This window comes from Kogia breviceps, chromosome 12 (assembly GCF_026419965.1).
Source record: "Kogia breviceps isolate mKogBre1 chromosome 12, mKogBre1 haplotype 1, whole genome shotgun sequence".
NCBI lineage: Eukaryota > Metazoa > Chordata > Mammalia > Artiodactyla > Physeteridae > Kogia > Kogia breviceps.
The window spans coordinates 91,165,813-91,193,271 of NC_081321.1; the positions used below are offsets into that span (position 1 = coordinate 91,165,813).

At 41.4% G+C, this 27,459-nt stretch overlaps 1 protein-coding gene and 1 long non-coding RNA gene across 5 annotated transcripts in view; one reads left to right on the plus strand and one right to left on the minus strand.

Annotated features, from left to right (window-relative positions):
- Window positions 1–19,275, minus strand: part of LOC136792293 (uncharacterized) — a 34,391-nt gene extending 15,116 nt beyond the window's left edge. The window contains exons 1-2 of the long non-coding RNA XR_010835918.1: window positions 18,959–19,275; window positions 2,800–2,952 (exon numbers count right to left, since the gene is read on the minus strand). This is a non-coding gene — a long non-coding RNA (uncharacterized lncRNA). The remainder of the gene's footprint in view (window positions 1–2,799; window positions 2,953–18,958) is intronic.
- HMGXB4 (HMG-box containing 4) overlaps window positions 19,158–27,459 on the plus strand; it is a 30,855-nt gene continuing 22,553 nt past the window's right edge. Inside the window, exons 1-6 of one of the 4 annotated variants that reach the window (XM_067010066.1) lie at window positions 19,166–19,242; window positions 23,801–23,899; window positions 24,547–24,695; window positions 24,948–25,026; window positions 25,134–25,248; window positions 25,812–26,767. In XM_067010066.1, coding sequence (XP_066866167.1) covers window positions 25,880–26,767 — 888 coding nt within the window. In that variant the 5' untranslated portion in view covers window positions 19,166–19,242; window positions 23,801–23,899; window positions 24,547–24,695; ... (1 more) ...; window positions 25,134–25,248; window positions 25,812–25,879. Of the gene's footprint in view, window positions 19,243–19,821; window positions 21,108–23,800; window positions 23,900–24,546; window positions 24,696–24,947; window positions 25,027–25,133; window positions 25,249–25,811; window positions 26,768–27,459 lie in introns of those variants that run through there. The other 3 variants (XM_067010064.1, XM_067010065.1, XM_067010067.1) reach the window with 3 other exon arrangements.

Consider the following 27,459-nt stretch of genomic DNA (forward strand, 5'->3'; position numbering starts at 1 on the left):
GTTTTGTAAAAATAACATGAGAGTGATGTTTTCTTCCCAGTGCCTCGTATCAGGAAGCACATGATGTTAATTTGTCCCCCTGCTGGTGATGTTAACTTTGATGCCTGGCTAAAGTGGCATCTGCCAGTTTGCTCCAGGAATGTTGCTGGTTTTTCCTTTGCAATTAATAAGTACCTTGTGGAGAGCTAATTTAAGTCTATGTAATATTCCATTACTCCCCAACTTTACCCACTATATCAGCATCCTTTGCCCACTGCCATCTGAGTCAATTATAACTGTGATAGTTGCCAAATGGTGATTGTCTAATGCCATCATTTTTTTTCTGTTTATTGGCTTTTCTTCATAAGGAAGCACTTTCTCTTCTAGCCCACTTTTTATTTACTTACTTACATTTATCAGTGGACTCAGTGATTCTTCCTTTATTCAGGGGTTGTAATTTGTTACTACCATTGTTTATTTTCATGCTCGAATGGCCCCAGATTTGGCCAGTAAGAAAGATTGGGAGAAGAGTAGGTTTGGGGGCGAGTGGGAATAAAGTATATTTTTAATGTCACAAGAAGACAGTCCTCAGCAAGGGCCTAGGATTTAGCAAGGACTGGAAAGTAATGGGATGTCATCCCCCTCATTTGCATAGCCACAGTTTTACATACAAGAAGAGCCTGCAGGAAGAAGAGGGAAGAGGACTCTGATCCCTTCCCTCTATAGTTGAAAGTCATTAAAATATTTCTTACGGGCCACAGCAGCCCCAACTGGACCTTGCCTGCTGGAGAGGAAGACGCAGGAAGGAAGTGTGCCCTGGGATGGGGAACTGGGAATTGAGGGCCACCGTTATGCACCAGTGACCTGGACTCAGCGCTGAGATTCTGTCCTCAGGGAGAGGTGATGGTCCAGCCATCTGGCGCGGTGGATGTGCCATGGGGACAAGACATGGCTGCCATCATCCTCTGGGAGCTCATCACTGAAGAGCTGCTGTGACCTGTGGGGACCCATGTGACTCCCCTGACTGAGCATAACACAGACAGAAGGAGGAAAGCAAAGGTGGGGTCACAGGGAGTGGGCAGTCCTGCTGGAGGTCAGGGAGGGCTGTTGGGGACCAGGAGAGGCAGATGAAAGCCAAACCATGGGTATGTGAAAAGACCTCTGGGCATTTAGGAGGCCCAAGGGAAAACTGGGCCCCCTCTAAAGAAATTGAGGGCTCAGAGCAGTTGCCATTTGAGCAACTCTGCTGGGTCCATGAAGTGGAGAACTTTAGGGATACACTTCCTGAATCCCTGGACATTGAACCAGAATTACCAGCCTTCAGACACAAGGACAGGGTGGGGAGTGACTTGTCTGGGGGTCAAGAAAAAGTGAGTTTTCATCTCAGTAATGCCATCAAATTACTGTGTGATCTGGGATATGTCACTCTTCACATCTGAAAAATCAACAGGATAAGACCAGCCAGGTACCAAAAGGAGTACTTATGAGAAGAAAACGTGTATCTTGAATGACCCAGCAAATGACTTGGTATCTGTGAATGTGTCCTTCAGTTTGTTGGGCAGCACAGAAAATTGCCAGATATGTACACCAGGTTGATTTCTCTTACACTGGACTTGACCAGGAGATTGCAGCTTTGAGAATATTTTGAAAGAGTAAAATTCAAAAGGTTATTAATGCATTTCAGGAGGTCTGGGTGAAAGAGGTAGCATTGTTTCCATCATGAAGGATCAACCTTAATTAATCATCTCATAGGCAGAAGGCATAGAGAGGAGGGAGAGAGATGGAAGCCCCCAAATCAGAGACAGAACAGAACCCAGGAAGCCAAGGGTAGGAAAAATACAGAAGTCCATTCAACCACTTTGGAAAGCAACCTGGCAATATCCGATAAAGGTGATTATATGCAGTAGGATACAGCATTTCCACTCCTAGGAGATATCTCTAGGAAACTCTCACACAATTGCACAGGGCACTTGAACACGATTGCTGTGCTACTTTTTATAATAATTTTTTTAATGGATACAATTTATCTTATTTATTTATTTATTTATTTATTTGGGCTGCACTGGGTCTTCCTTGCTGCGCATGGCATTTTCTCTAGTTGTGGAAAGCAGGGGCTACTCTTTGTTGTGGTGCACGGGCTTCTCATTGCAGTGGCTTCTCTTGTTGAGGAGCACGGGCTTTAGGCATGTGGGCTTCAGTAGTTGTGGCTCGCGGGCTCTAGAGCGCAGGCTCAGCAGTTGTGGCGCACAGGCTTAGCTGCTCTGCGGCATGTGGGATCTTCCTAGACCAGGGCTCGAACCCGTGTCCCCTGCATCGGCAGGGGGATTCTTAACCACTGCGCCACCAGGGAAGTCCCTAGGGCCATTTAAATTGTATCCGTTAAGGACAACTATTGAGCCCGCGTGCCACAACTACTGAAGCCTGCACACCTAAAGCCCGTGCTCCGCAACAAGAGAAGCCATCGCAATGAGAAGCCCGCACACCACAACAAAGAGTAGCCCCCACTCGCCACAACTAGAGGGAGCCCATGCGCAGCAATGAAGACCCAATGCAGCCAAAAATAAATAGATAAATAATAAATTAAATAAATAAATATATAAATGGCCCTAGTGGGACTTTCCTGGTGGTCCACTGCCTTCCCTGCACTTCCACTGCCAGGTGGCCCAGGTTCAATCCCTGGTCGGGGAACAAAGATCCCACAAGCCACACAATGCAGCCAAAAGTAAATTAATAAATAAATGCCCTTAGTGATGAAAATGAATAAATAAAATTTGGTACACTGCCACCATAGAATACTATACAGCTATGAAAATAAATTACCTGGATGTATATGTGTCAACACAGATGGATAGCAAAGACAGAATTTTGTGTGTGTGCATTTTGCAGCTTGGTTTCTGATGCCTTCTCTTTTTTTTCTCCCTGATCAGTCCAGCTAGAGATTTATCCACTTTATTGATCTTCTCAAAGGATGACCTTTTGAAAATAAAATAATTGGAGTAATTTTAGACTTACAGAAAACTTGCAAAGATAGTCCAGAAAGTTCTCATACACCCCCCACCCACCCAGTTTCAGGTTCCCTTTATATTACTATCTCACATTACTGTTGTATATTTGTCAAATCTAAGAAACCAACACTGATACATTACTATTAACAAAACTCTAGACTTTGGATTTTCCAGGTTTTCTATTAATGTCCTTTTTCTGTTCCAGGATCCATTCTGGAATACCACTTTGTGTTTTGTTGTGTCTTCTGGTCTGTGACTATTTTTCAGCCTTCCCTGGTTTTTCATGACCTTGACAGTCTTGAGGAGTACTGGTCAGGTATTTTGGAGAAGGTCCCTCAATTTGGGTGTGTCTGATGTATTTTCTCATGATTTGGCTGGAGTAATGGATTTAGGGGAAGAATACCTCAAGGTGAAGTGTCCTTCTCATCTGGCATATCAGAGGTGACTAGTATCATTTGGTTAAGGTAGCATTTGTCAGGATTCTACATCAACACTTACTATCTTCTCTTTCCATAATTTACTCTTTGGAATTGAGTCACTAAGTTTAGCCAACTCTCAAATGGAGAGGTGGGAATTAAGCTCAACCTCCTGGTGGGGGCCAGGGGTGTCTGCATATACTATCTGGGATTCTTCTACAATGCATATTTGTCTCTTCTCCCTTATTTATTTATTTATTTGTTCATTTATTTATATCATTACAGACTCATGTATATTTATTTTATAATCTGTGTTATGATCCAATATATCATTTAGTTTGTTGCTTGAATTGCTCCAGCTTTGACCATTGGGAGTGCTTTCAGGTTGATTCATCTGTCCCTTTGACATACCCACTCCCCCTTCTTTGTTAAGAACTCTCCTTACTTTCTGATACTATGGACTGCTCCAGGCTCATTTGTATTTTCTCTTCCCCAGCCTAGAATCCATTTTTCAGTCTCATTTCTTTTCTCTACTGTTCTTCTGCTTTCCACTTTACTGATTTCTGCCCTTCCTTTTATTACTCCTCCCTTCTGCTTATTTTGAGTTTCATTTGCCTTTTTTTTCCCCTCATTTCTTAAGGTGAAAGTTGATATCCTTGATTTAAAACTTTGAGACCTGTCTTTTGCTGATAGATGTATTTAGTGCTATAAATTTTCCCCTAAGCACTACTTTAGCTGCATCTCACAAATTTGGATATGTTTTATTTTCATTCTAATTCAGTTCAAAATACTTTCTAATTTCCCTTTTATTTTTGGACCTATGCATGATTTAGAAGTATATTATTCCATCTCCAGATATTTGAGAATTTTCCAAGTATCTTTATGTTATTAATTTCTAATTTAATTCCATTCTTATTAGAGAACATATTTTAGATGACTTGAATCCTTTTTAAGTTTATTAAGACTTTCTTTAGGGCTCACTGTACACTCTATCTATCTTGGTAAATGTTCCATGTGCCCTTACAAAGCATGTATTGTTGTTGGGTGGAATGTTCTGTTAATGTCAATTAGGCCAATTAACATGCTGCTCAAGTCTTTAGTAGCATTCCTGATTTTCTGTTTACTGATTCTATCGCTTATTGAGAGACGGTTGTCGAAATCTCTGACATAATTGTGTACTTGTCTATTTCTCCTTACAGTTCTATCAGCTTTTGCTTCATGTATTTTGAAGCTCTGTTATTGGACCATAAACATTTAAGATTGTTATGTCCTCTTAATAAACTGACCTACTTATCATTGTGAATAAACACCCCCCGCTTCTCTCTGGTAATATTCTTTACTCTGAAATCGACTTTGTCTAATATAAAAAGTTACTCCAGCTTTCTTTAGAATGTCTTAGGCTGCTGTAACAAAATACTACAGACTGGGTGGCTGAAGCAACAAACATTTATTTCTCATAGTTGTGGAGGCTGGAAGTCCAAGATCAAGCTGCTGGCTGATCCTGTGTCTGGTGAGAACCCACTTTCTCGTTTGCAGATGGTCTTTTCCTCATTATATCCTCATGTGGCAGAGAGCATAACAAGAGAGAGGAAGAAAGCTCTCCTACATCTCTTTTTACAAGGGCACTAATCCCATTTGTGAAGGCTACATCCTCATGAACCTATTAACTCACAAAGGTCCTACCTCCAAACACCATCACATTGGGGATTAGGTTTCAACATATGAATTGGGGGGGGGGGGACTTTCAGTCTATAGCACCATATTTTTTCCCATATTTTACTTTAATTTATTTGTACTTTGTATTTAAGGTGGGTTTCTTATAAGCAGCATATAGTTGGGAGGTCTTTACCCAACCTGTCAATTTCTTTGATTTTTGTATTGCTTAGGCCATTTCCATTTAATGCAATTATTGATATGGTTGGTTTCAACCTACCATCTTGCTACTTGTTTTCTGTTTCTCCCATCTTTACTTTGTTCCCTTTTCTCTCTTTTTCTGCTTTCTTTTGGACTAATTAAGTATTTTTATGATTTCCTTCTATCTCTTTCTTTGGCTTATGAGCTATAACTCTTTTGAGTGTTTCTGTGATTGCTTCAAGATTTACACTATACATCTTTAACTTATCTCAGTCTGTCTTCAAGTGATATTTACCACTTCATATATATTACAAGGATCTTTCAACACTTTACTTCCTTTTTTACCACTCTTGACCTTTGTGATGTTGTTGTCATTCATTTTATTTTACATGTTTTTAAAAACCCACAATTCGTTGTGACTATTTTTGCTTTGAAAAGCCAATTTTCACTTAAAGAGATTTCAAAGAAAAAAAGCTTTCACATTTACACGCATAGTTACCACTCCCAGTGCTGTTTATTCCTTTATGAAGATCCAGATTTCCATCTGGGATAATATTCCTTCTATCTAAAGGAATTCCTTTAACATTCTTGTGAAGGTCTGCTGGTAATGAAATTTTTAGCTTCTGAAATTAGTTCTTTTTTACATTTTTATATCAGTTATAGCCTCATTTGAAAGATACTTTTGCTGGGTATAGAATCCTAGGTTGGCTTCTTTTTCAGGACATTACAGAGGGTGCTCCACTGTCTTCTGGTTTACACTGTTTCGAACAAGAAGTCTGATGTCATCCTTATCTCTGCTCTTTTTTGTGTAATATGTGTGGGGTCCCAAAGATCATGCACATATTCAGAAATCTGTTAGAAGGACTCATAGGATTCACCATATAGCTGTACTCATGGCTAAGATTAATTATAGCAACATATAAGGATACAATACAGTAAGGATACACAGTAGGGGTACATAGTGAGTATACATAGGGGAAAAGACACAGGAACAGCCTGAAGGAACCCACGTACAGACTTCCTTATGCTCTCTCTCCCATAAGCAGTCACACAGCGCACTCTTCCCCTGCAGTGAAAATGAAGGAACATGTGTGATATTCCTACCCAGAGAAGCCCATTGGATACTCAAAGCTTATATTGGGGGGTTGGTCATGCCAACTCTGCCTAGCATGTACTAAAATTCCAGACTTCCAAAGAGAAAGCAGGTGTTCATCATAAATCACATTGTTTGCACAAATGGCAGGCACAGTGCACCACTCCTACCAGTTAGGAAAGGGTGGAAACCCCCCACCCCAAAATCCAACTTCATAGACACCAGCCAAGGGCCAAATATTCTAAGGATAGTAGTCTTAGGCCTGCAACGTTAAGTCTTTTCTGCATAGAATGTCTTCTTTTTCTATTTATGCCTTTAAGATTTTCTCTCTATCACTGGTTTTAAGCAATTAGATAATGATGTGCCTTGGTGTCATTTTCTTTATGTTTGTGATTTTGGAAAATTTTATACCAATATTTCTTCAAATAGATTTTTTGTATCCACTCTCTCTCCTCTTTCAGAGACTCAAATTACACTTACATTAAACTTAATCTTTTCCTACAGCTCACTGATACTCTTCATTTTGGTGGGTTGGGGGGGGGGTCTCTTCTCTCTATTTCATTTTGCATAGTGTCTCTAGCTATATCTTAAAGTTCATCAAACTTTTCTTCTTCAGTGTCTAATTGACCATAAATCCCATTTAGTATATTTTCCATCTCAGACATTGTAGCTTTCATCTCTAGAAATTTTATCTAAGTCTCTTATTTTCTGATATTTTTGACATATTTATTGAAATATAATTGACATGTATTAAACTGCACATATTTAAAGTATGATATTAGATGAAGTTTTGACATATATAAACACCAATGAGACAGTTGCCACAATCAAGGTAACAAAATAATAGAGAGTGCATCCACGGACCACAGTGGAATCAAACTAGAAACAAAGATACAGAAAAATTTCCACGTGCTTGAAAACTAAGCAACACACTTTTAATAATCCTTAAGTTAAAGACAAAATTTCAAAGAAATAGACAAATGACACTGAATGAATGTAAAACATAGGAAAATCATGGGACACAGCTAAAGCAAGGACAAGAGGGAAATGTATAGCATTAAATGCACACATTAGAAAAGAGGAATGTGGGTGACATCAGAAACATGGCAGAGTGAAAAATCTACCCTTGTCTCTCCCCATCAATCTACAGCCAGTAAAAAAAAAAAAGCCACAACTCAACAAAGGTGCCTCTGCCCAACATAACAGGTCACCGAAGAATTTCACACATTTGCACATCTAAAGGTGGGTAGGCTGTAACACACAGAGGAGGGAACAGCAGCCATGGTTCCTGCAATCCTAGCCCTCTGACCAGGCAGCAGAGCCCACAGCTTCAGAGAACCCAATGACAGCAAGGAAGGCAGCACACATGACTCCAGTCACCCAACCACACCAGTGCCCACAGCCACTGCTAACTGGGCAGCAGCAGCAGTGAGGTCTGGGACCCCATCCCTCCAGCTGCTGAGGCACCCATAATCCCAGCCCCCGCCTCCCTCCATTCACAGTGGCAGAATTCATGAACCCAACAACAATGGACAAGGTAGAGGCACCTGCACAACCCTGGCTTCTCGCCCTGCATCGTCCCCCTCCCTCCACAGCAGCAGAGCCTGTGACTCAGGGGGTACCAGATGCAAGGGAAGAGCCCACGTCCCGGTGATGACAGAGGCTCTGGCAGAAGCAAGGCAGCAAACACCCAGGTGGCACAAGAAGCAACAACAAAGGCACAGAGCCACACCTCTTACAGAGCCAGTGGAGGCTGGAAAGTGCCATGCTCAAATTTTACCAGGGGCAGCTCAGGCAAGAGAAACCAAAAATGTGTATGACAGTGCCACCTACCAGAAAACAAAAGAAAGGAATCAAACACCTAACCTGTCTTTTAATATCAGCAGAGGAATAATTCATCAAACAACATGAAGAGCCACAGTAACACTACACAAAAAGAAAATGACAATTCTCCAGAAGCCAAACTTAAAAGTCACAAAATATTGCAATCTAATGGATAGAGAATTCAAAGCAGCTGTCATGGAGAAACTCAACAAGATGCAAGAAAACACAGGAAGGCAGTTTAATGAGCTCACGAATAAAATTAAGGAACAGAAAGGATATTTTACCAAAGAGATTGAAATTCTAAAAAAGAACCAAACAAAAATTCTGGAGCTGATGGACACAATAAACAAGATAAAGAATGCATTAAAAAGCACTGGAAATACAGCAGACTATATGGAAAAAAGAATTAGTGAGCTCAAAGACAGAAATCTAAAAATGATACAAGAGAAAAGATAAACAAGACATTTTTAAATGAGGAAATCCTACAAGAGCTATTCAACTCTTTTAGGAAGGGCAGCATTAGAATAATGAGTATTCCAGAAGGAGAAGAGAAGGAAAAGGGAGCAGACAGATTATTTTAAAAAATAATAGCTGAGAACTTCCCAAACCTGGGGAAGGAACTGGATATATAAGTCCATGAAGCTAAGAGAACACCTAATTACCTTAATGCAAAAAGACCTTCTCCAAGACACATAATACTAAAATTGCGAAAAGTCAATGACAAAGAAAGAATTTTAAAGGCAGCTAGGGGGAAAAGGATGGTAATCTACAAAGGAACTCCAATTAAGTTATCAGCAGATTTCTTAACAGAAACCCTACAGGTGAAGAGGGAGTAAAATGACATTCTCAAAATACTGAAAGATTAAAAACTGTCACCCAAGAATATTCTAGGGGAGTTGCCTGGTGGTCTAGTGGTTAGGATTTAGCACTTTCTCTGCCGTGGCCTGGGTTCAATCCCTGGTCAGAGAACTGAGATCCCACAAGCAGTGCAGTGTGGCCAAATTTATTTTTAAATTCTATACAGCAAAGTAATCATTCATATATGAACAAGAAATAAAGACCTTCCCAGACAAACAAAAGCTGAAGGAGTTCATCAACACTAGACCTGCCTTATAAGAGATGTTGAAAGGAGCTTTCTACCAGAAAAAAAGCAGTCAAAATACACAAAACTTTGAACGACGTGATAAGCAGACAGAACCAGAAAACTGCAACTCTATCAGATTTTATAGGTTTTTACATGCTCTATTATAGTATAAAGGTTAAAGGGAGAAAAAAAGAAGGCAGAAAAATAACTACAGCTATCTCAGTTTGGTAACAAACTCACAACATAAAAAGGGATAATTTAAGACAAAAGAAACATAAAAGGGTAAGAGGTAAAGGGTAGAATACATAAAACTAAATGAAGATAAGATGCAAGCAACAGAAAAAGGACTACTTTATCTTTGAGGCATTTTATACAGGCCTCCGGGTAACCACAAAACATAAACATGGAGCATAGAAACACAATATTTTTTTAAAAAGGAAATTCAGAAAAATATAGAAAACCACCAAACCAAAATGGCAGCCAGAAATACAAGGAAACGAAACAATAGAGATACAGAGCAATCAGAAAACAAAAAATAAAATGGCAGTATCGGGACTTCCCTGGTGGTGCAGTAGTTAAGAATCCGCCTGCCAATGCAGGGGACATGGGTTCAATCCCTGATCCGGGATGATCCCACATGCCACGGAGCAACTAAGCCCGTGCACCACAACTACTGAGCCTGTGCTCTAGAGCCCCCGAGCCACAACTACTGAAGCCTGTGCTCCTAGAGCCCGTGCTCCACAACAAAAGAAGCCACCGCAGTGAGAAACCTGCACACCACAACAAAGACCCAATGCAGCCAAAAAAAAAAAAAAAAAATTAATTAATTTTTTAAATGCAGTACCAAATCCTAATATATCCATAATTGCCTTAAATGTAAATGGATTGAATTCATCAATCAAAAGACAGAGTGGGACTTCCCTGGTGGCCCAGTGGTTAAGAATCCATTTGCCAATGCTGGGGACATGGGTTCGATCCTTGGTCCAGGAAGATCCCACATGCCATGGAGCAACTAAGCCCATGCACTACAACTACTGAGCCTGCGCACTAGAGCCCACGAGCCACAACTAGTAAGCCCTCGCGCAACAACTACTGAGCTTGTGCGCCACAACTACTGAAGCCCATGTGCTCTAGGTCCTGCATGGTGCAACTACTGAGCCCGTGTGCCGCAAGTACTGAAGCCCATGGGCCTAGAGCCTGTGCTCCACAACAAGAGAAGCCATCACAATGAGAAGCCTGCGCACCAAAATGAAGAGTAGCCCCTGCTTGCCAAAACTAGAGAAAGCCCACGCGCAGCAGTGAAGACCCCAACACAGCCGAAATAAATAAATAAATAAATAAATAAATAAATAAATAAAATTTTAAAAAGACACAGAGTGACTGGAGGGATTAAAAAACAAGACCCAACTATAAGCTGCCTCCAGGAAACATACCTCAGCTCTAAGGATGCACATAGGCTAAAAGTGATGGGATGGAAGATAATACTTCAAGCCATACTTCAAGCCAAAAGAAAGCAGGTGTGGCCATCCTCATATCAGACACAATGGACTTCAAGCCAAAAAGGTAACAAGAGATAAAAATGGACAGTATATAATAACAAAGGGGACGATTCATCAAGAAGACATAATAGTGATTAATACCTATACACCAAACATAGGAGCACCAAAACATATAAAACAATTATTAAAAGGCCTGAAGGGGAAATTGACAGCAACACAATAATAGTAGGAGACTTTAACACCCTGCTTACATCAGTGGATAGATCATCCAGACAGAAAATCAACAAGGCAACAGTGGCCTTAAATGAAACATTAGACCAGGTGGATTTGATAGATTTGTACAGAATATTCCATCCAAATGCAGCATACATATTCTTCTCAAGTGCAAATGGAACTTTCTCAAGCATAGACCATATGTTGGGACACAAAACAAGTCTCAGTAAAGCTAAGAAGATTGAAATTAAAGACTGAAATTTAAGAAGTCTGAAATTGTATCAAGCATATTCTCCGATCACAATCGAATGAAACTAGAAGAAAACTGCAAAAATCACAAATATGTGGATACTGAACACATGCTACTGAACAACTATTGGGTCAACGAAGAAATCAAAAAGTACCTGAAGACAAATGAAAATGAAAATACAACATAAATCTATGGGATACAGCAAAAGTGATACTAAGAGGGAAGTTTACAGTAATACAGGCCTACCTCAAGAAACAAAAATCTCAAATAAATAATCTAACCTTACACCTAAAGGAACAGAAGGGACATACCTCAACATAATAAAAGCCATATAAGACAAACCCACAGCTAACATCATAGTCAATAGTGAAAATTCAAAGCTATCCCTCTAAAATCAGTAACAAGACAAGGATGCCCACTCTCACCACTCTTCTTTAACATAGTATTAGAAGTCCTAACAAGAGCAGTTAGGCAAGAAAAAGAAATAAAATGCATCCAAATTGGAAAGGAAGAAGTAAAACTGTCATTATTTGCAGATGACATGATTTTTATATATAGAAAACCCTACAGATTCTACCAAAATACTATTAGAAATAATAAGTGAATACAGTGAAGTTGCAGGATACAAAATCAATATACAAAAATATGTTGCACTTCTATATGCTAACAATGAGCTAGCAGAAATAGAAATTAAGAAAATAATCTCATTTACAATTGCAATAAAGAAGAATAAAATACCTAGGAATAAATTTAACCAAGGAGATGAAAGACTTGTACATTGGAAACTACAGTAAGTCCCCTACATACAAATGAGTTCCATTCTGAGAGTACATTTGTAAGGTCAATTTGTTCAAAGTTAGCCTAGGTACCCAACTAACACAATTGGCTATATAGTACTGCATTGTAATAGGTTTATAATACTTTTCACACAAATAATACATAAAAAACAAACCTTAAAAAGTACAGCAGTACCAGCTACATCGCTGCTGCTTTTACACTTGCTTCCAGACATGCTGGGCTTGAAATAAAGATACTGTACTACTGTATTCTACACAGTACTGTAAAGTACACAAAAGCGCAACCACTTGTAGAGGATGCATGCACATGACAATGTATGACAGACGTGTGAACTAACTTACATGATTGGACATGTGACACACATTCATATCTTTGAAAGTTCGAAACTTGAAGGTTTGTATGTAGGAGACTTACTGTACAAGACATTGTTGAAAGAAACTGAAGACACAAATAAATGGAAAGATATTCTGTGCTCATGGAATGGAAGAATTAATGTTGTCAAAATGTCCCTATTATCTAAAGCAATCTACAGATTCAATGCAATCCCTATCAAAATCCCAAGGACATTTTTCACAGAAAAAGAACAAAAGATATATAGTTTATATGGAACCACAAAAGACCCCAAATAGTCAAATTAATCTTGAGGAAAAAAAGAACAAAACTGGAGGTATCACATGCCCCAATTGCAGACTATATTACAAAGACATAGTAATTAAAACTGCATGGTATTGCCAGACAAATAGATGTACAGATCAATGGAAAAGAACTGAGAACCCAGAAATAAACCCACACATATATGGACAATTAATTTACAGCAAAGGGGCAAAGAACATACAATGGAGAAAGGATAGTCTCTTCAATAAATGGTGCTGGGGGACTTCTCTCATGGTGCAGTGGTTAAGAATCCACCTGCCAATGCAGGGGACACGGGTTCGATCCCTGGTCCAGGAAGGTCCCACGTGACGCAGAGCAACTAAGCCCATGCGCCACAACGAATGAGCCTGTGTGCCACAACTACTGAAGCGCACACACTTAGAGCCCGTGCTCTGCAACGAGAGAAGCTACCACAATGAGCAGCCCACGCACCACAACAAAGAGTAGCCCCCGCTCACCACAACTAGAGAATGCCTGCAAGCAGCAACAAAGACCCAATGCAGCCAAAAATAAATAAATAAATAAATTTACATAAATAAATGGTGCTGGGAAAACTGGATGGCCACGTGCAAAAAAATAAAACTAGATCACTATCTCACACCATATACAAATTATTTCAAAGTGGGTTAAAGACTTGAATATAAGACCTGAAACCATAAATCTCTGAGAAGAAAACATAGGCAATATGCTCTTTGACATTGGTCTCAGCAGTATCTTCTAGATATGTCTCCTCAGGCAAGGAAAACAAAAGCAAAAATAAACAACTGAGATTACATCAAACTAAAAAGCTTCTGTACAGCAAAGGAAACCATCAATAAAATGAAAAGACAACCAACCAAATGGGAGAAGATATTTGCAAATGATATATCCAATAAGAGGTTAATATCTCAAATATATAAAGAACTCATACAACTCATCAGCAAAAAAAAAATACAACCCAGTTTAAAAGTGGGCAGAGGAGCTGAATAGGCATCTTTCCAAAGAAGACATACAGACTGCCAACAGGTACATTAAAAGATGTTCAACATCACTAATCATCAGAGAAATGAAAGTCAAAACCACAGTGAGATATCACCTCACACCTGTTACTATGGCTGTTATCAAAAAGGCCAGAAATAACAAGTGTTGGCAAGGATGTGGAGAAAAGGGAACCCTCTTACACTGTTGGTGGGATATAAATTGGTACAGCCACTATGGAGAACAGTATGGAGGTTCCTTAAAAAATTAGGAATAGAACTACCATATGATCCAGCAATCCCACTTCTGGGTATTTATGCAAAGAATACAAAAACACTAATCCAAAAAGATATCTACATCCCCATGTTCATCATGGCATTATTTACAATAGCCAAGATATGGAAACAACCAAAGTGCCCATCAACAGATGAATGGATAAAGAAGATGTGGCATATATATACACAATGGAATAATACACAGCCATTAAAAATATGAAATCTTGTCATTTGGGACAACACACACATGAACCTTAAGGGTATTACACTAAGTGAAATAAGCCAGACAAAGACAAATACCATGATTTCACTCATACTGGAATATAAAAAACTAATAAACAAACAAAAACAAAATAAATGAGCAAACCAAGCCAAACAAAAACAAACACATAGATACAGGGAAGAGAGTAGTGGTTACCAAAGAGGAAGGGGTAGGGGGAGGGTGAAATGCATAAAGTGGATCAACTGTATTGTGATGAATGGAAAATAAATTTTTGGTGGTGAGCATGTTGTAGGGTAATACAGAAGTAGAAATATAAGTGTTGTATACATCAAACTTATATAATGTTATAAATCAATGTTACTTCATTTTTAAATAAATTTTTTTAAAACTAAAAAAAAAAAAAGAGGAATATCTCAAACTGATAATTGAAGCTTCCACCTAATGATCCTAGAAAGGAAGAAAAAATTAAGCCCAAAGCAACAGAAAGAAGGAAATAATAAAGTTAAGGGCAGAAACCAACAAAATTGAAAACAGGAAAACAACAGAGAAAATCAATGAGACAAAAATCAATAAATTTACAGAGAGAGAGCACAAAGGGGTAGAGAGGGAGAGAAAGAGAACAGAGATTACCATTATCGGGACTGAAACAGGAGATATCACTACCGACCCTGCAGACACCAAAACAATAATAAGGAAATACTACGAACAACTCTATATACAGTTGTAGGTTTGTGACTCTTTTGTATTTGACAAATAAAAAATTTTATAATTTAAGGTGTACAACATGTCTTGGTATATGTATACATTGTGAAATGATCAAACTAATTAATATATCCATCACCTCCCATAGTTATCATTTGTATGTATGTGCAGTGAGTATACTTAAAATCTACTCTGTTAGCAAATTTCAAGTACACAGTACATTATTATTAACTATAGTCACCATTCTGTACACTAGGTCTCCAGAATTTATTCATCTTACAACTGAAAGTTTATACCCTTTGATCAATACCTTCCCTTTTCCCATACCCCACAGCCTCTGGTAAACACCACTCTACTCTCTTTTTCTGTAAGTTTAGCTTTTTCAGATTCCACATATAAGTGATATCATACAGTATTTGTCTTTCTCTGTCTGACATTTCATTTAATATAATATCCTTAAGGTCCATCCATGCTGTCACAAATGACAGAATTTCCTTCTTTCTCATGGCTGAATAATATTCCATTGTATACATGTACCACAACTTCTTTATCCACTCATCCATTAATGGACACTTAGGTTGTCTCTATGTCTTGGCTATTATGAATAATGTTGCAATGAGCATGGCAGTACAACTATCTCTTCGATATCCTTTTTCATTTTCTTTGCATAAATACCCAGAAGAGAGATTCCTGGATCATATATGGTAGTTCTATTTTTTTTTTTTTTTTTTTGCGGTACGCGGGCCTCTCACTGTTGTGGCCTCTCCCGTTGCAGAACGCAGGCTCCAGAGGCGCAGGCTCAGCGGCCACGGCTCACGGGCCTAGCCGCTCCGCGGCATGTGGGATCTTCCCAGACCGGGGCACGAACCCGTGTCCCCTGCATCGGCAGGCGGACTCTCAACCACTGTGCCACCAGGGAAACCCTATGGTAGTTCTATTTTTAATTTTTTTTAAGAAACTTCACACTGTTTTCCACCATGACTGTACTAATTTACATTCCCACCAACAGTGCACAAGTGTTCCCTTTTCTCTACATCCTCACCAACACTTGTTATTTCTTGTCATTTTGATGATGCCATTCTAACAGAATACGGTTTCTCATTGTGGTTTTGATTTCCATTTCCATAATAAGTACTGATGTTGAGCACCTTTTCGTGTACCCTTTGGCCATCGGTATGTCTTCTTTAGGAAAATGTCTATGCAGTTCCTCTGCCGAGTTTTTAATTGGATTGTTTGGGTTTTTGCTATTGAGTTGCATGGGCTCTTTATATATTTTGGATATTAACCCCTTATCAGATATATGATTTCCAAATATTTTCACCCATTCCATTGATTGCCTTTTCACTTTGTTGATTATCTCTTTTTCTGTGCAGAGACTTTTTCACTTGATGTAGCCCCACTTACCAATTTTTCCTTTTGTTGTTTGTGCTTTTGGTGTCATATCCAAAAAACTGTTACCTCGAAAGGTAGTTTTAATTAGGTCCCATCACTCCCAGAAGTCACTCCCAAAAGGGCGCTGACTAATGTACAACCCATCACTGCATGGCCCACCAGGCCTAGCACAAAGAAGCCAATTAAAACCCAGCTGAAAAGGGCAAAGCACAGAAAAATGGTCTGAAGAAGAAAATGTCCAAATAAAGCACAACTTGTTGGGCCACCACCTGCTACATGCACTGGGCAGTTGTACTTGGGTCAGGTGGACCAAAGAACAGCACCAGTCCCAGGAAGTGCCCAATCTTCACATATCTTAAATGCCATCCTCCATCATCATGGGACAAGGCATTATCCCTCACAAAGCCCACCATGACCAAGTTCCTCTCCAACTCTGGCTACCAAGCAGGTCCTCCTTTCTCTCTCTCCAAGTTTCAGAAACGAAAGAACCATGATAGGATATTCAATAGAGAATCATTTTCCATCAGCATCCATTCCAGGATCTATGACCTCCGGGCTCCCACACTGACCTACTTCTGGCTGAGATGGCCTCCAGGGTACAACTCATCAGAGAAGCTTCTCCTGATGACTGTTTTAAACAACAATCCTTACCACCTCCACCCCATCGTGGTATCTCTTCCAGGTACTTTTCTCTACCTTTCATCATCATCTAACATGGTACCTATTATTTTATGTTCTGCCCTCCAAGCCAACTAGAATGTAAGCTCTAAGGGGTCAAAGACTCTCAGTTTTGTTCTCTGTTCTATGCCCAACATCTAGGACAGTGCCTGACGCATGCTGTGTTTTCAATAAATATTTGTTGAATGAATGAATGAATGCACATGAAGTGATGTAAGACTAAGACCAAGTTAACAGAGAGAGCAGACAGAGGAGCGATCCAGCTTCCGGAAAGTCTACAGGAGGGTGAAGAGGAGCAGTAACTTGATATGCCCGTCCTCAGGTGGGATAAAAGAAGGAATGGGACAAATTGGACTCATGAGGCATTCAGGTCCAAGCTAGTAATACAATTAGGCGAACAGCTATGGTTTTTGCCTACCTAGCACCCATTTACCCTTCTGACAATAACCTCTGACTTTCCTTGAGGTTCTGCCTGACCTACTTTTGGGGTGAGGATGTGACCTAATTTAGCCAATCCGCATACCCCACACCTTTGCTCATACCAATTGCTTTCTGTTTAGACACATGATCCAATTCAGGAAAGAAGAGTCAATCCCATGATATCTACCAAAACAAATGGGAAAAAGAAACTTCCTCTCCAGGGACATTGCTAGCAATAAAGACGATAAAGCCTGGAGCTGCCACAGTCACCACCTGGAGCCTAAGAATAAAGCCAACTCAGAAGAAAGCACCAAAGAGAGATGTCAAGAGACACACTTGAGTCCCTCCCTGGATCCAACCACACCTGAAGGCACCGGGCATTTCGATAATGCCAGCCAATTAATTCTCCTTTTCTGGTAAACTACTTTGAACTGGGTTTCTGTCACGTACGACTAAGAACATCCTGACCAGTACTAAAGAACAAGAGGGAAATACATTCTTGAGGCTCTTAAGTACCTGGCTGAGAAGCCTAATGTCAGGCAAGGTGTCCCAGAAGGGCCATCCCACACCTTTTGGTGAAACTCATTGCCAGCCTTTTTGGTGAGCAGGATAGGGGCTGAGGAGAAGGTCATGATGCTAGTTTTTTTATTATTTGCGTTTACCTTTTGGGAATTTATTCAACAACTCCGTCTCAAGAGAGCATAATAGGGTGAAAACATCACTGAACCAAGAGTCCAATAACCTGGTTTCTAATCCTAATCTGATCACTGACAGTGTGGGCTGAGACGAATCACCTTGCTCCTCTCGGTCTCAATTTGTAAGTATGTAAGTGAGCAGAATAATTTTATCATCTTCAAGCACCTGCCCAATTCTGGAATGCAAAGCCCACTAGTTAAGACGTTCTTAATCTTTGATGGGATCAAAACCCCAGAAAAATACACATGTGCACAAACACATAATTTTGCTTAGAGTCTCATGGGTTTCACAACTCTAGAAGCCATGCTATATCTGTAACCTCTCTGCTCTACAGAAACTAGGACACTGGCTTCTGCTTGGACTCCTCTGGTGACAGGGAGCTCACTACCTTAAAAAGTAGCCCAACGTAATTGAACTGCTCTGGAAAAATTAATTCGTCTTCATATTGAAACAAGATCTGCACACTGTAACTTCCACCCATTGGTCTAAGTTTTCCAGAGCAAAACAGAAAAAAAAAATTTCTCTCCCGTGTGTAGCATCTCTTCATTTCTCTGAAGACTGTTTCTAACTTTTAAATGCAAATAATTTATGGGGAGAAATGCAGATGATGTGCCATGCAAATTATTTTACAGTGGATTGTTATAAAGATATGTTCTGCCACCTCACCCTAAATATGCCAAACACCCAAATGTAGACGCTAAATTCCAGACAGGCACCACTGCTATTAATCTACATGGTCTAGGTTTTGCAAAGACAGGAATTACTGTATAAAAATATCCTGAAGGAAATAGCAAAGTCTTTTGGAAAGAGCACTTCATTAAGAATCAGAAGACTTGGGAGTAGTACCTATCTCCCATTCCAACTACCTGTGTATCCTTGGGCAAATCATTTAACCCCTCCCTCTGAGCCTGTTTCTCACCTGTAAAATAAATGTGACAAAACCTACCTCACAGGGATGCAGTGAGAATCAAATGCCATCGTGTTCGTAAAGCTTCTAGCCCAAGCCCGGCACAGAGCAAAATTGTCACTACAGGATAGCTCCCGAACTCAGCAAGCCCAGCGTCTCATTCGATGCGCTCGGCGCTCTTGCACCAACGGGATTCCCCTTCCCAAGCGGAGTCTGCGCTCTGGGCTCGACTGAGGCTCCCTGGCCGCTCGCGCTTTTCTCTCCTTCTCCAAGATGGCGGCGGTCGGCGGCGCTGAGGCGGGATCCGAGCGAGCCTAGTGAAGGTAGCGGCGAGCGGAGCCCCCACGAGGCCGAGCTGGGCCCCCACCCCCAGGCGGCAGTGGCCCCGCCCCGCCACCACCCGCCGCCTCGGGCCGCGACACCGCTCTGAGGGCGCCCGGGGCCCGTCGCGGCCTAGCCCAGGGGCCGAGCCGGGGACTGGAGTAGCGGCCGCAGTCCGCCCCCGGGAAGGGGCTGGAGCGGGTCGAAGGAGGAAGGCGGGCGGGAGCTGTTCAAATGGGGAAGGCGGGAAAGTGCGGGCCGGGAGGGGGCGTGCGGCCGCCCCGGGGGCCCGCGGGCCGAGGCCGCCCCTCCCCCTGCCCGGCAGTCTCCGCCCTCGGGGGCGCCGGGAGCCGCCGGGACGCGGGAACCCGAGTCGGGGCCGCCTGGCTCAGGACCCGGGACACAGGGTCCTTGGGCTGTCAAGGGGCGAGGGGGCCGGATGACGGGAGGGCCGGGGCCGCGGCTGGCAGGAGAGGATGCAAGGAGCTTTCTTCTTTTCCTTTTCGCACAGCTTTATTGAACTAGCTGTTGCTGCAGAACTGCCGGGAGAATCCTGTTGGTTTGCCGTGGGGACCACAAAGACGGTGGTCCTTGGGGCTCTTTGTAGCAATAACCCGGTGTGGTGTGTACTCTTTGCGTGTGACCCAGTTTGAACGTACCTTCCGAGTGGGCTCCTCTCCATCCAGGCCCATTTCCCCCCAAAGCTGGTACTTGGAGATTTCACTTTATTTTCTATCGGGCAGAAGAGGAGAACAGTTTATCTCCCTGCTTCCTGATGGCTAAGTTGGTGGCTGACTATATTCCCCCATAGCAGAATAAATAAAAAACTGAATCCAAAGTAGAGGCCGTTGATTGGACAAGGCTTGTCAAAATTTGTACTGCTGGTCTTTTGGGAATGTGTGTTGTCAGCCGCTCTGTGAGGTCGTCGTGGTTCCGCTCAATTGCACTACAGTGAGAGGATTCAGTCCCCATCCCAGGCTGTCGGGATCTCTGCAGTTCCCAGAGCTGGCAGGGGCTGTGAGTGCTGCATAGGTAGGTTCGTGGAGAAGGGAGTGGCGAGAATTCGGAGTCGCTGGGTTCTGAGATTGGAGGAGATCTCGACGAATCTCGACGAAAACGAGAAGACATCCCCTGCTCCTATCCTAGAAGTAACAACAACGACAACAATTCAGAAACTGGCAACAGCTGGATGTGCATCTTTCTTTCCCTGCCCTGGCAATTTGAGTTCCTGAAAGAAGTGCTGGAAGAAGAGAACACGGAATCTTGAGCAAGGCTGTCCTGGACTGGACCTGGGTCTCAGGATTTTGCTTACTGCCCCGTTTCCGAGGCTTACTTTGTCTTTTTCAATACACACTTACATTTTGGGATGAAAAGGCTTGTTCGTGATTGCTGGGGCTCAGGTGACCTCAAAAAATCACCTTCTGAAACTTTTTATTTTTCAGTATTTGTAATTTGGACCTTCAAAATAACAAAGTACTGTGTCTGGTGATTTTCAGTTTTTCCCTGATTCCTTTGATAATTCTAAAAGCAAAGCTTGAACATCACGCATGTACTTATCTACAAGTGGAAGAGCAGCTCTGCCTCTCCTTTTTCATCTCCTGAAGAAAAGTCCCACAAGAGCCATTTGATAATTTGCACCTTTCAAAAGTACACATTTTTTTATGATGGCATATTTCTTACTTCCATAAACAGCTTTAAGTAATGAACTTTTACTTCTGTTGTCATTTGTTGGCCCACTGAGAGAAACCTAATTGTAAAATTATCCGTGCCTCTTGAAGTTGACAACATTGGATTCTGTGAACTCCAAAATTTGTGGAATTCGGGAGAATGAGCTTTAACACCTGTTCTACATTTGCCAACATTTAATGTAATTATGGCTTCTGTTTTCTAATGTGAATATCAAACCTAATATTTTTCATTTTCATTAATCCTGACAATCTGCTGCCTAACCCTGGACTCTGAATTTATCGTGGATAATATTCAAGACCTGGAAAGAATATCACAGGAGTCATCTGATCTTATATAAATGTTGCCCTAACTCTGCCTTTCTTCCACACTGTTGCTTGAGACTTCTTTATCTGGTTTCATCTTTCTTCTATGAGTCAGCAACCAAAACTAACCTCTGGGCTGCAATAATATCCTGATTTTAAAGAACCCAGAAGTTCAGGATCCATCACTCTGCCCAGGCTATGATGGTCCATTGTGTCTAAATTTAGTTTTTTAAGCTCTTGGCTGTCCCAGTTCTTTATTGAATTAGACTTGCCTTCAGGCCCTGTTCACTTTTTTACTATCGGTTATTTAATCTTGTAATTTATAAAGTGCTCTTCCATGTCTTTGTAAAAATTTAATAGTAGCAGGCCTGATTCTAGTATATAATGCTAACAACCAGCACATGTTTTCTGTGCTGCTCTGTGCCTCTGAGGATCAGCTCCTAATTTTCTGTTCCCTTTTACAATTTTTTCATCCACTGGTTGTTTTTCAAAGCAGTCAGTTATGAGACCATGAGCACTTTTTCACAGTCCAGTGACATCATTGTTTTCTTTCTCATACTGTCTTCAGAGGTACTTAACTCCTATTCTGACTGTTCGTTGTTCGGCTCTGTTTTATGTTAGTTTTGATGTTACCAAAGGGAAGGCCTGGTTATAAGTCTCAGGACCTGCCTTTGCTTCATAGAGAAGAGCATTTTGTTGTTGACAACAGATTGATGGACACATCGATGATGTTGAATGTTTAAGATTTTTTGCCCATTATTTCTCAAACGTTCTTTGCCAAACTCCACTTGTCATGGAAAACATTTAAGCTGAGGTCTCACAATGTGGTATTTCTTGGCATTATCGGCCTATGAAGATTAATGGGATCCATATACCCTTCTAATAAGCTCACGACTTTAATGCTAGTGAGTGGATATACTATTTTGAAATGAATGGATGTAATTCCCTATGATGATCCCCCTCCCCTAACCCCTTGTGGAGTTACACCACTTGGGTGGACAGAGGATGACATTAATTTCTATTTGAGAAAGTTTAATGCCTAATGCTGGAACATTAAAAACTGGCTATATTAAGTATCTTGCCTCCTCCTAGTTTCTACATGAGACCTGACCTCATATCCCCTTCATTTCCTGTGAAAAGCCCTTTGAGTAAATAGTTCTGCAATTACCTGTAAAATAACCCAGTTCATTTCTTCACTCTTACCTTGACCAAGTTCATTCTTCATTCCACTTCTTAGGGAAGTGGAGAAATGCTTTTTTATGTTTCTGAAGCTCACTTGTAAATCATTCTTGGTAATACTTCTCTTTCTGTTTTCAACTTAGGCATTATCTGTGCATTGTATCTTATCTGACTTGTGCAAGTAGGTCTTTTTTTCTTTTGGTTTATTTTAAATGTAACTCTTAGGAAAGTTTCCCTTGTTAATTCATCTTTTCTTTCCCAAAAGTTACATACTTCACTATTACCCATACCTTCCTGAACGGACTGGCAATGTCTCATTGACGTGCCCTTCAGCATTTCTAAACCCCACTATAGTGATGAAGGTAAAATAAAATTTAAGTAAACAACCAGTCAGATCAACTTTTAAGCATTTCACTAACTGAATGAGGACATTTTCAATATATTTAGTATATAATTTTTAAATTTCCTGCAAAAACTTCCTGCGGGAATTGTGACATTGCCTGTCCTAAAAATATTTGAAGAACTTTACCTTCAAGTGCAGTTTATGGCTTGTCATCTTCAAAGTCAAAATGGATGTATAAACTTGAATGCCAGAAAAGTAATTTTAACAAATTTAAGACAGTATTTAGACCATTTAAATTTTAGTAGTTCTTCAAATTAGTGAAAATCTTAGTAATGATAAAAATTTCATCACTAGTGGATAAATGACAATTCCTCCGTATTTTCACCTATAGCCTCTAAGAAAGGCTTGATAGCATTGAAAGCTGTTCTGTGGGCAACTAATATAAGAAGTGTGCCTACTTTTACACCTCTCTGATTTTGAGCAAATTCAGAGAGCCCAACAAAATGCATACGAAACAATTATGCTCTCAAGATCTTTACTATCACTATCAAGTCTCATCAGTTCTGTTTAAATTGCAATACAATAGATTTTAGCCTTTCACCAATTCAAATGGTAGGATTTTGTGGTCTCGAATGCATGGTGTAACCTGTCTTCCTCTGCATCCTGCTTTATCTGTGCATTTTGTAACCGTGATTGAACCTATCCCTCTGACTTCATGTCGGTTTTCACCCTGTCTCAGTGTTGTCAGACCTGTTGGCATGTCAGAAGTTCTCATTAATCTTGAAGTATTTTTTTATATGGGAGGTGTTTTATATACTTCCCCAAACTACAGCTTTAATTCATGAGTCAAATCAAATTAAGCCTAACGCACTTCCTACAGCTTCATCCCTAGTATATTTACAAACAGAAAGAGGAGGTGACAAGACACTCCTTTATTCCTTGCTGCCCTTCCAGTCTGCCCTTGGATCACTACGCATTTCCATCTGGAAGGTTGCTTCTCCACAGTGAGTTCGCATTACAGGAGGGTTTTCCTTCTTTGTTTCTCAGACCTGGTCCTGTAGACGGGAAGGAGCCTGGACACAGGGACCCATTCTCAAAGGCCCGGCAGGACCGCCATGGCTTATGATGACTCCGTGAAGAAAGAAGGTATGACCCCTTAGCCTGAGAAGCATTCCAAAGGGGGTGTCCTCTTCAATCCTTGCAGCCCATGGACATAGAGACCAGGACTGGCCACCACAGCCTGGACTCCCAAGTGATGACCCAGAGCCCTAGTAAAACTCCACGTCACCCCCGACTGGGCCCATGGAAGCGAAAACCAGGACAGGGTTCCACCACAGGAGTCCGAACCATACGTCTCTGTAGTCTATTGGGGTGACCCCCTGCAGCACTCGTGGTCCTTGCCAGCTCCAGTGTGCAGGAGTCTGAGGATAGGAGCCACACAGTGGACACCCACAGAGCAGCACAGCACATGAGTCCTTACTCTTTTCAGCCTTACCTCTGCAAGTCTGTGTCCACCTGCCAAATCACAACTAAGAAACCATGTCTAAGGATGCACCTTGGGCCTTTGCATAGCGTGCAAGCATTGTTTCTTCATGTTTGATTCCTGTATTTGCAGCCAAGTCATCAGGACATATTCCTGTCCCCTTGGATCTAGCCCTGTGTTCCAGTGGACTTACCAAATAACATGATTCTAATTTGGAAGTGAAGGGGCTGTTGCATTTCATATGTGGCGATTTGGTTGTGACTTACTTGACTTTCTCATTTCCTTTCCCAACTGAACCTGTGCTTCTCAGATTGCTTTGATGGTGATCACAGCTTTGAGGACATAGGGCTAGCTGCTGGCCGGAGCCAACGAGAAAAGAAACGTTCTTACAAAGATTTTTTAAGGGAAGAGGAAGAAATCGCTGCTCAGGTCAGGAATTCTTCCAAGAAGAAGTTAAAGGTAAATTCTAAACATTTGAATTAGGAAAGTTTTAAACTATTTCGTATCATGTTTCCTAGTATTTGAAGAAAGGAGTTTCTTTGAAAAACATTTAAAAAGAAAACTAAACATCATTCACATCTATTTTCACTATTTCCTGTGTTTTACTTTATTTTCCAAAGTCAGAAATCATCAGAAAACAACATTGGTTCCAAACTGCCTTTGCCTCATCATCTTATCCATTGCTCAGTTCTTCTTCCTCTTTAATTCTAGGATAGTGAACTTTACTTCTTGGGGACGGACACGCACAAGAAAAAGAGGAAGCACTCCTCTGATGATTACTACTATGGAGGTAAGGATGGGAAGGGGCAACAGGCGGGAGAAACACATCACTGGTTCTTGGAGTCGGGGTAGGGGAAAGGGATCCAGATGTTGCTGACTCAGTGGCCTATTTAACAGGACAGTGGTTCTTGTTCTGAGTGCCGATAAACCAGTGTGAAGGAGGAGAGAGGTGGAGGGCTGGTATTTTGGAGGATTCAGCATAGAAGAACAGTCTTCATTTGTGATACACCAGGTACCAGGTTCCTTCTCCCCTCAATCATCCACTTATCTTGTGCCCATTGCTGTCTAGCATCCCTTTTGCCATATGTAGTCCTGGGCCCTCTGGCCTGCACCTGTGGGTTACTTCTCAATCTAGCGCGTATCCACTCACAAGACCAGTTTTTCTTAGCTATATTATGCACATAGCTGACAAGACTAACTCTTTCCTAGAATGGATTTGTCCTGAACACAGGAACAAATGATGCTTTGTCTTCAGTGTAATCTAAATTGTAACTACTCGTAATCCTGCAGCTATGGTCCATTCTTCTGGGTATGCTCTCTTTGGTTGCTTGTGAAGACTCAGTGAAGAAAAACAGCTTGAGTGGCAAGAACTGTCTCCAGGGTCAGAGGCAGAATCTACCAAGCCAAGAAGCACATGGGCATCATCTCTGAATGTTTGGAATCAGTTGAAGGGCCTCCCCTCCAATCATTCCTGTTAGCCTCTTCCTCATCTTAGTTGGGTGTTTTTGGTGAGAGAGGAAACTTGCTGGAAGTTGCTTTGTCAAATGGACAATTACTTCTCTTGATTATTTCTAGATATTTCGTCTTTGGAGTCGTCACAGAAGAAAAAGAAAAAGTCTAGCCCACAGTCTGCTGATACAGCTATGGACCTGTTGAAAGCGATCACTTCCCCTCTGGCAACAGGCACCAAGCCTTCCAAAAAGACAGGAGAAAAGTCCTCCAGTTCTTCAAGCCATTCAGAGGGTAAAAAGGAACACCACAGGAAGAAAGTCAGCGGAAGCAGTGGGGAGCTGTCCCTGGAGGATGGTGGTTCCCACAAATCCAAAAAAATGAAACCGCTCTATGTGAACACAGAGACACTGACCCTTCGTGAGCCTGATGGGTTAAAGATGAAACTTATTCTCTCACCAAAGGAGAAGGGAAGCAGCTCCGTTGATGAGGAGTCTTTTCAGTACCCCTCTCAGCAAGCGACTGTGAAAAAATCCTCCAAGAAGTCAGCTCGGGATGAGCAAGGTGCTTTACTCCTAGGACACGAATTACAGAGCTTTCTGAAAACAGCCCGGAAGAAGCACAAGTCATCCTCAGACTCACGTTCGTCTCCTGGCCCTGAAGGCTGTGGGTCTGATGCCTCCCAGTTCCCAGAATCCCACAGTGCTAACCTTGATCTTTCAGGGCTTGAACCTATTCTAGTAGAATCAGACTCCTCCTCTGGCGGGGAGCTGGAGGCTGGGGAGTTAGTGATCGATGACTCTTACCGGGAAATCAAGAAGAAAAAGAAGTCAAAGAAGAGCAAGAAGAAGAAGGACAAGGAGAAGCATAAAGAGAAGCGACACTCCAAGTCCAAGAGAAGTTCGGGACTTCCCGCTGCAGCAGTGGGAGAGGTCCCAGCGCCGCCTGGCCCTCCTCCCAGCGTCCCGTACACTGGAGCAGCCGCCCTTCCTCCACCGCTTCCTGGCCTCCACACAGATGGGCACAGTGAGAAAAAAAAGAAGAGAGAGGAGAAGGACAAAGAGAGGGACAGAGGAGAAAAGGTAAGGCATTTTTTAAAGTATGACACGGGGTAAGAGGTGAAGCGGGTTTTTCCGTAGTAAGTGGGCTTGGAATTAAGCAGATGAACCACTGGGAATGTAGCAAGGTAAACCTGCTGGAATGATATAAAGTAGAAAATATTACCCATGGTACGAAAATAGGAGCGACCTTAATTATTCGTGGGTTTTCTTGATCGAGTTGTTCTCCCACCGTGCCAAGCATAGGTTTAGAAATACAGAGGCTTATTCTAACCGGCCCTTAAAATTCACAGAAGAAGCCAAACGCAATTTCTTTCACTCAGCAGCGCTGTCTGGCTGAGGCAGTTGAGAGATACAAAAACGTATTCATTCTGTGAGTTCATTGTGAAAAATAGATTTTCAAAATTAGAATGATGAAAAAAAAAGTTAGAATGATGACCAATTAACAAAATAAGCTAATGGCTTCCCACTAACTGGTGTTGGCTACTTTCTGGTATTCTTTTTAGTGTCAAAGGTGTGTGCTCTCACCATCTGAGTGCTTACTGTGTGCCAAGCCCAGTGCTACCATAGGAGTTAAGGGGTGGAAAGAGGAGCAGGAGGACACAGCTCTGGACCTCAGTGAGCTCACTGTTTGTTGAGGAGACAGGAATGAGAAAGCAGCCGCCTTGGTTTGATTTCTTTCTCACAACTCAAGAAATTTTCTAGCAGTTGTACTA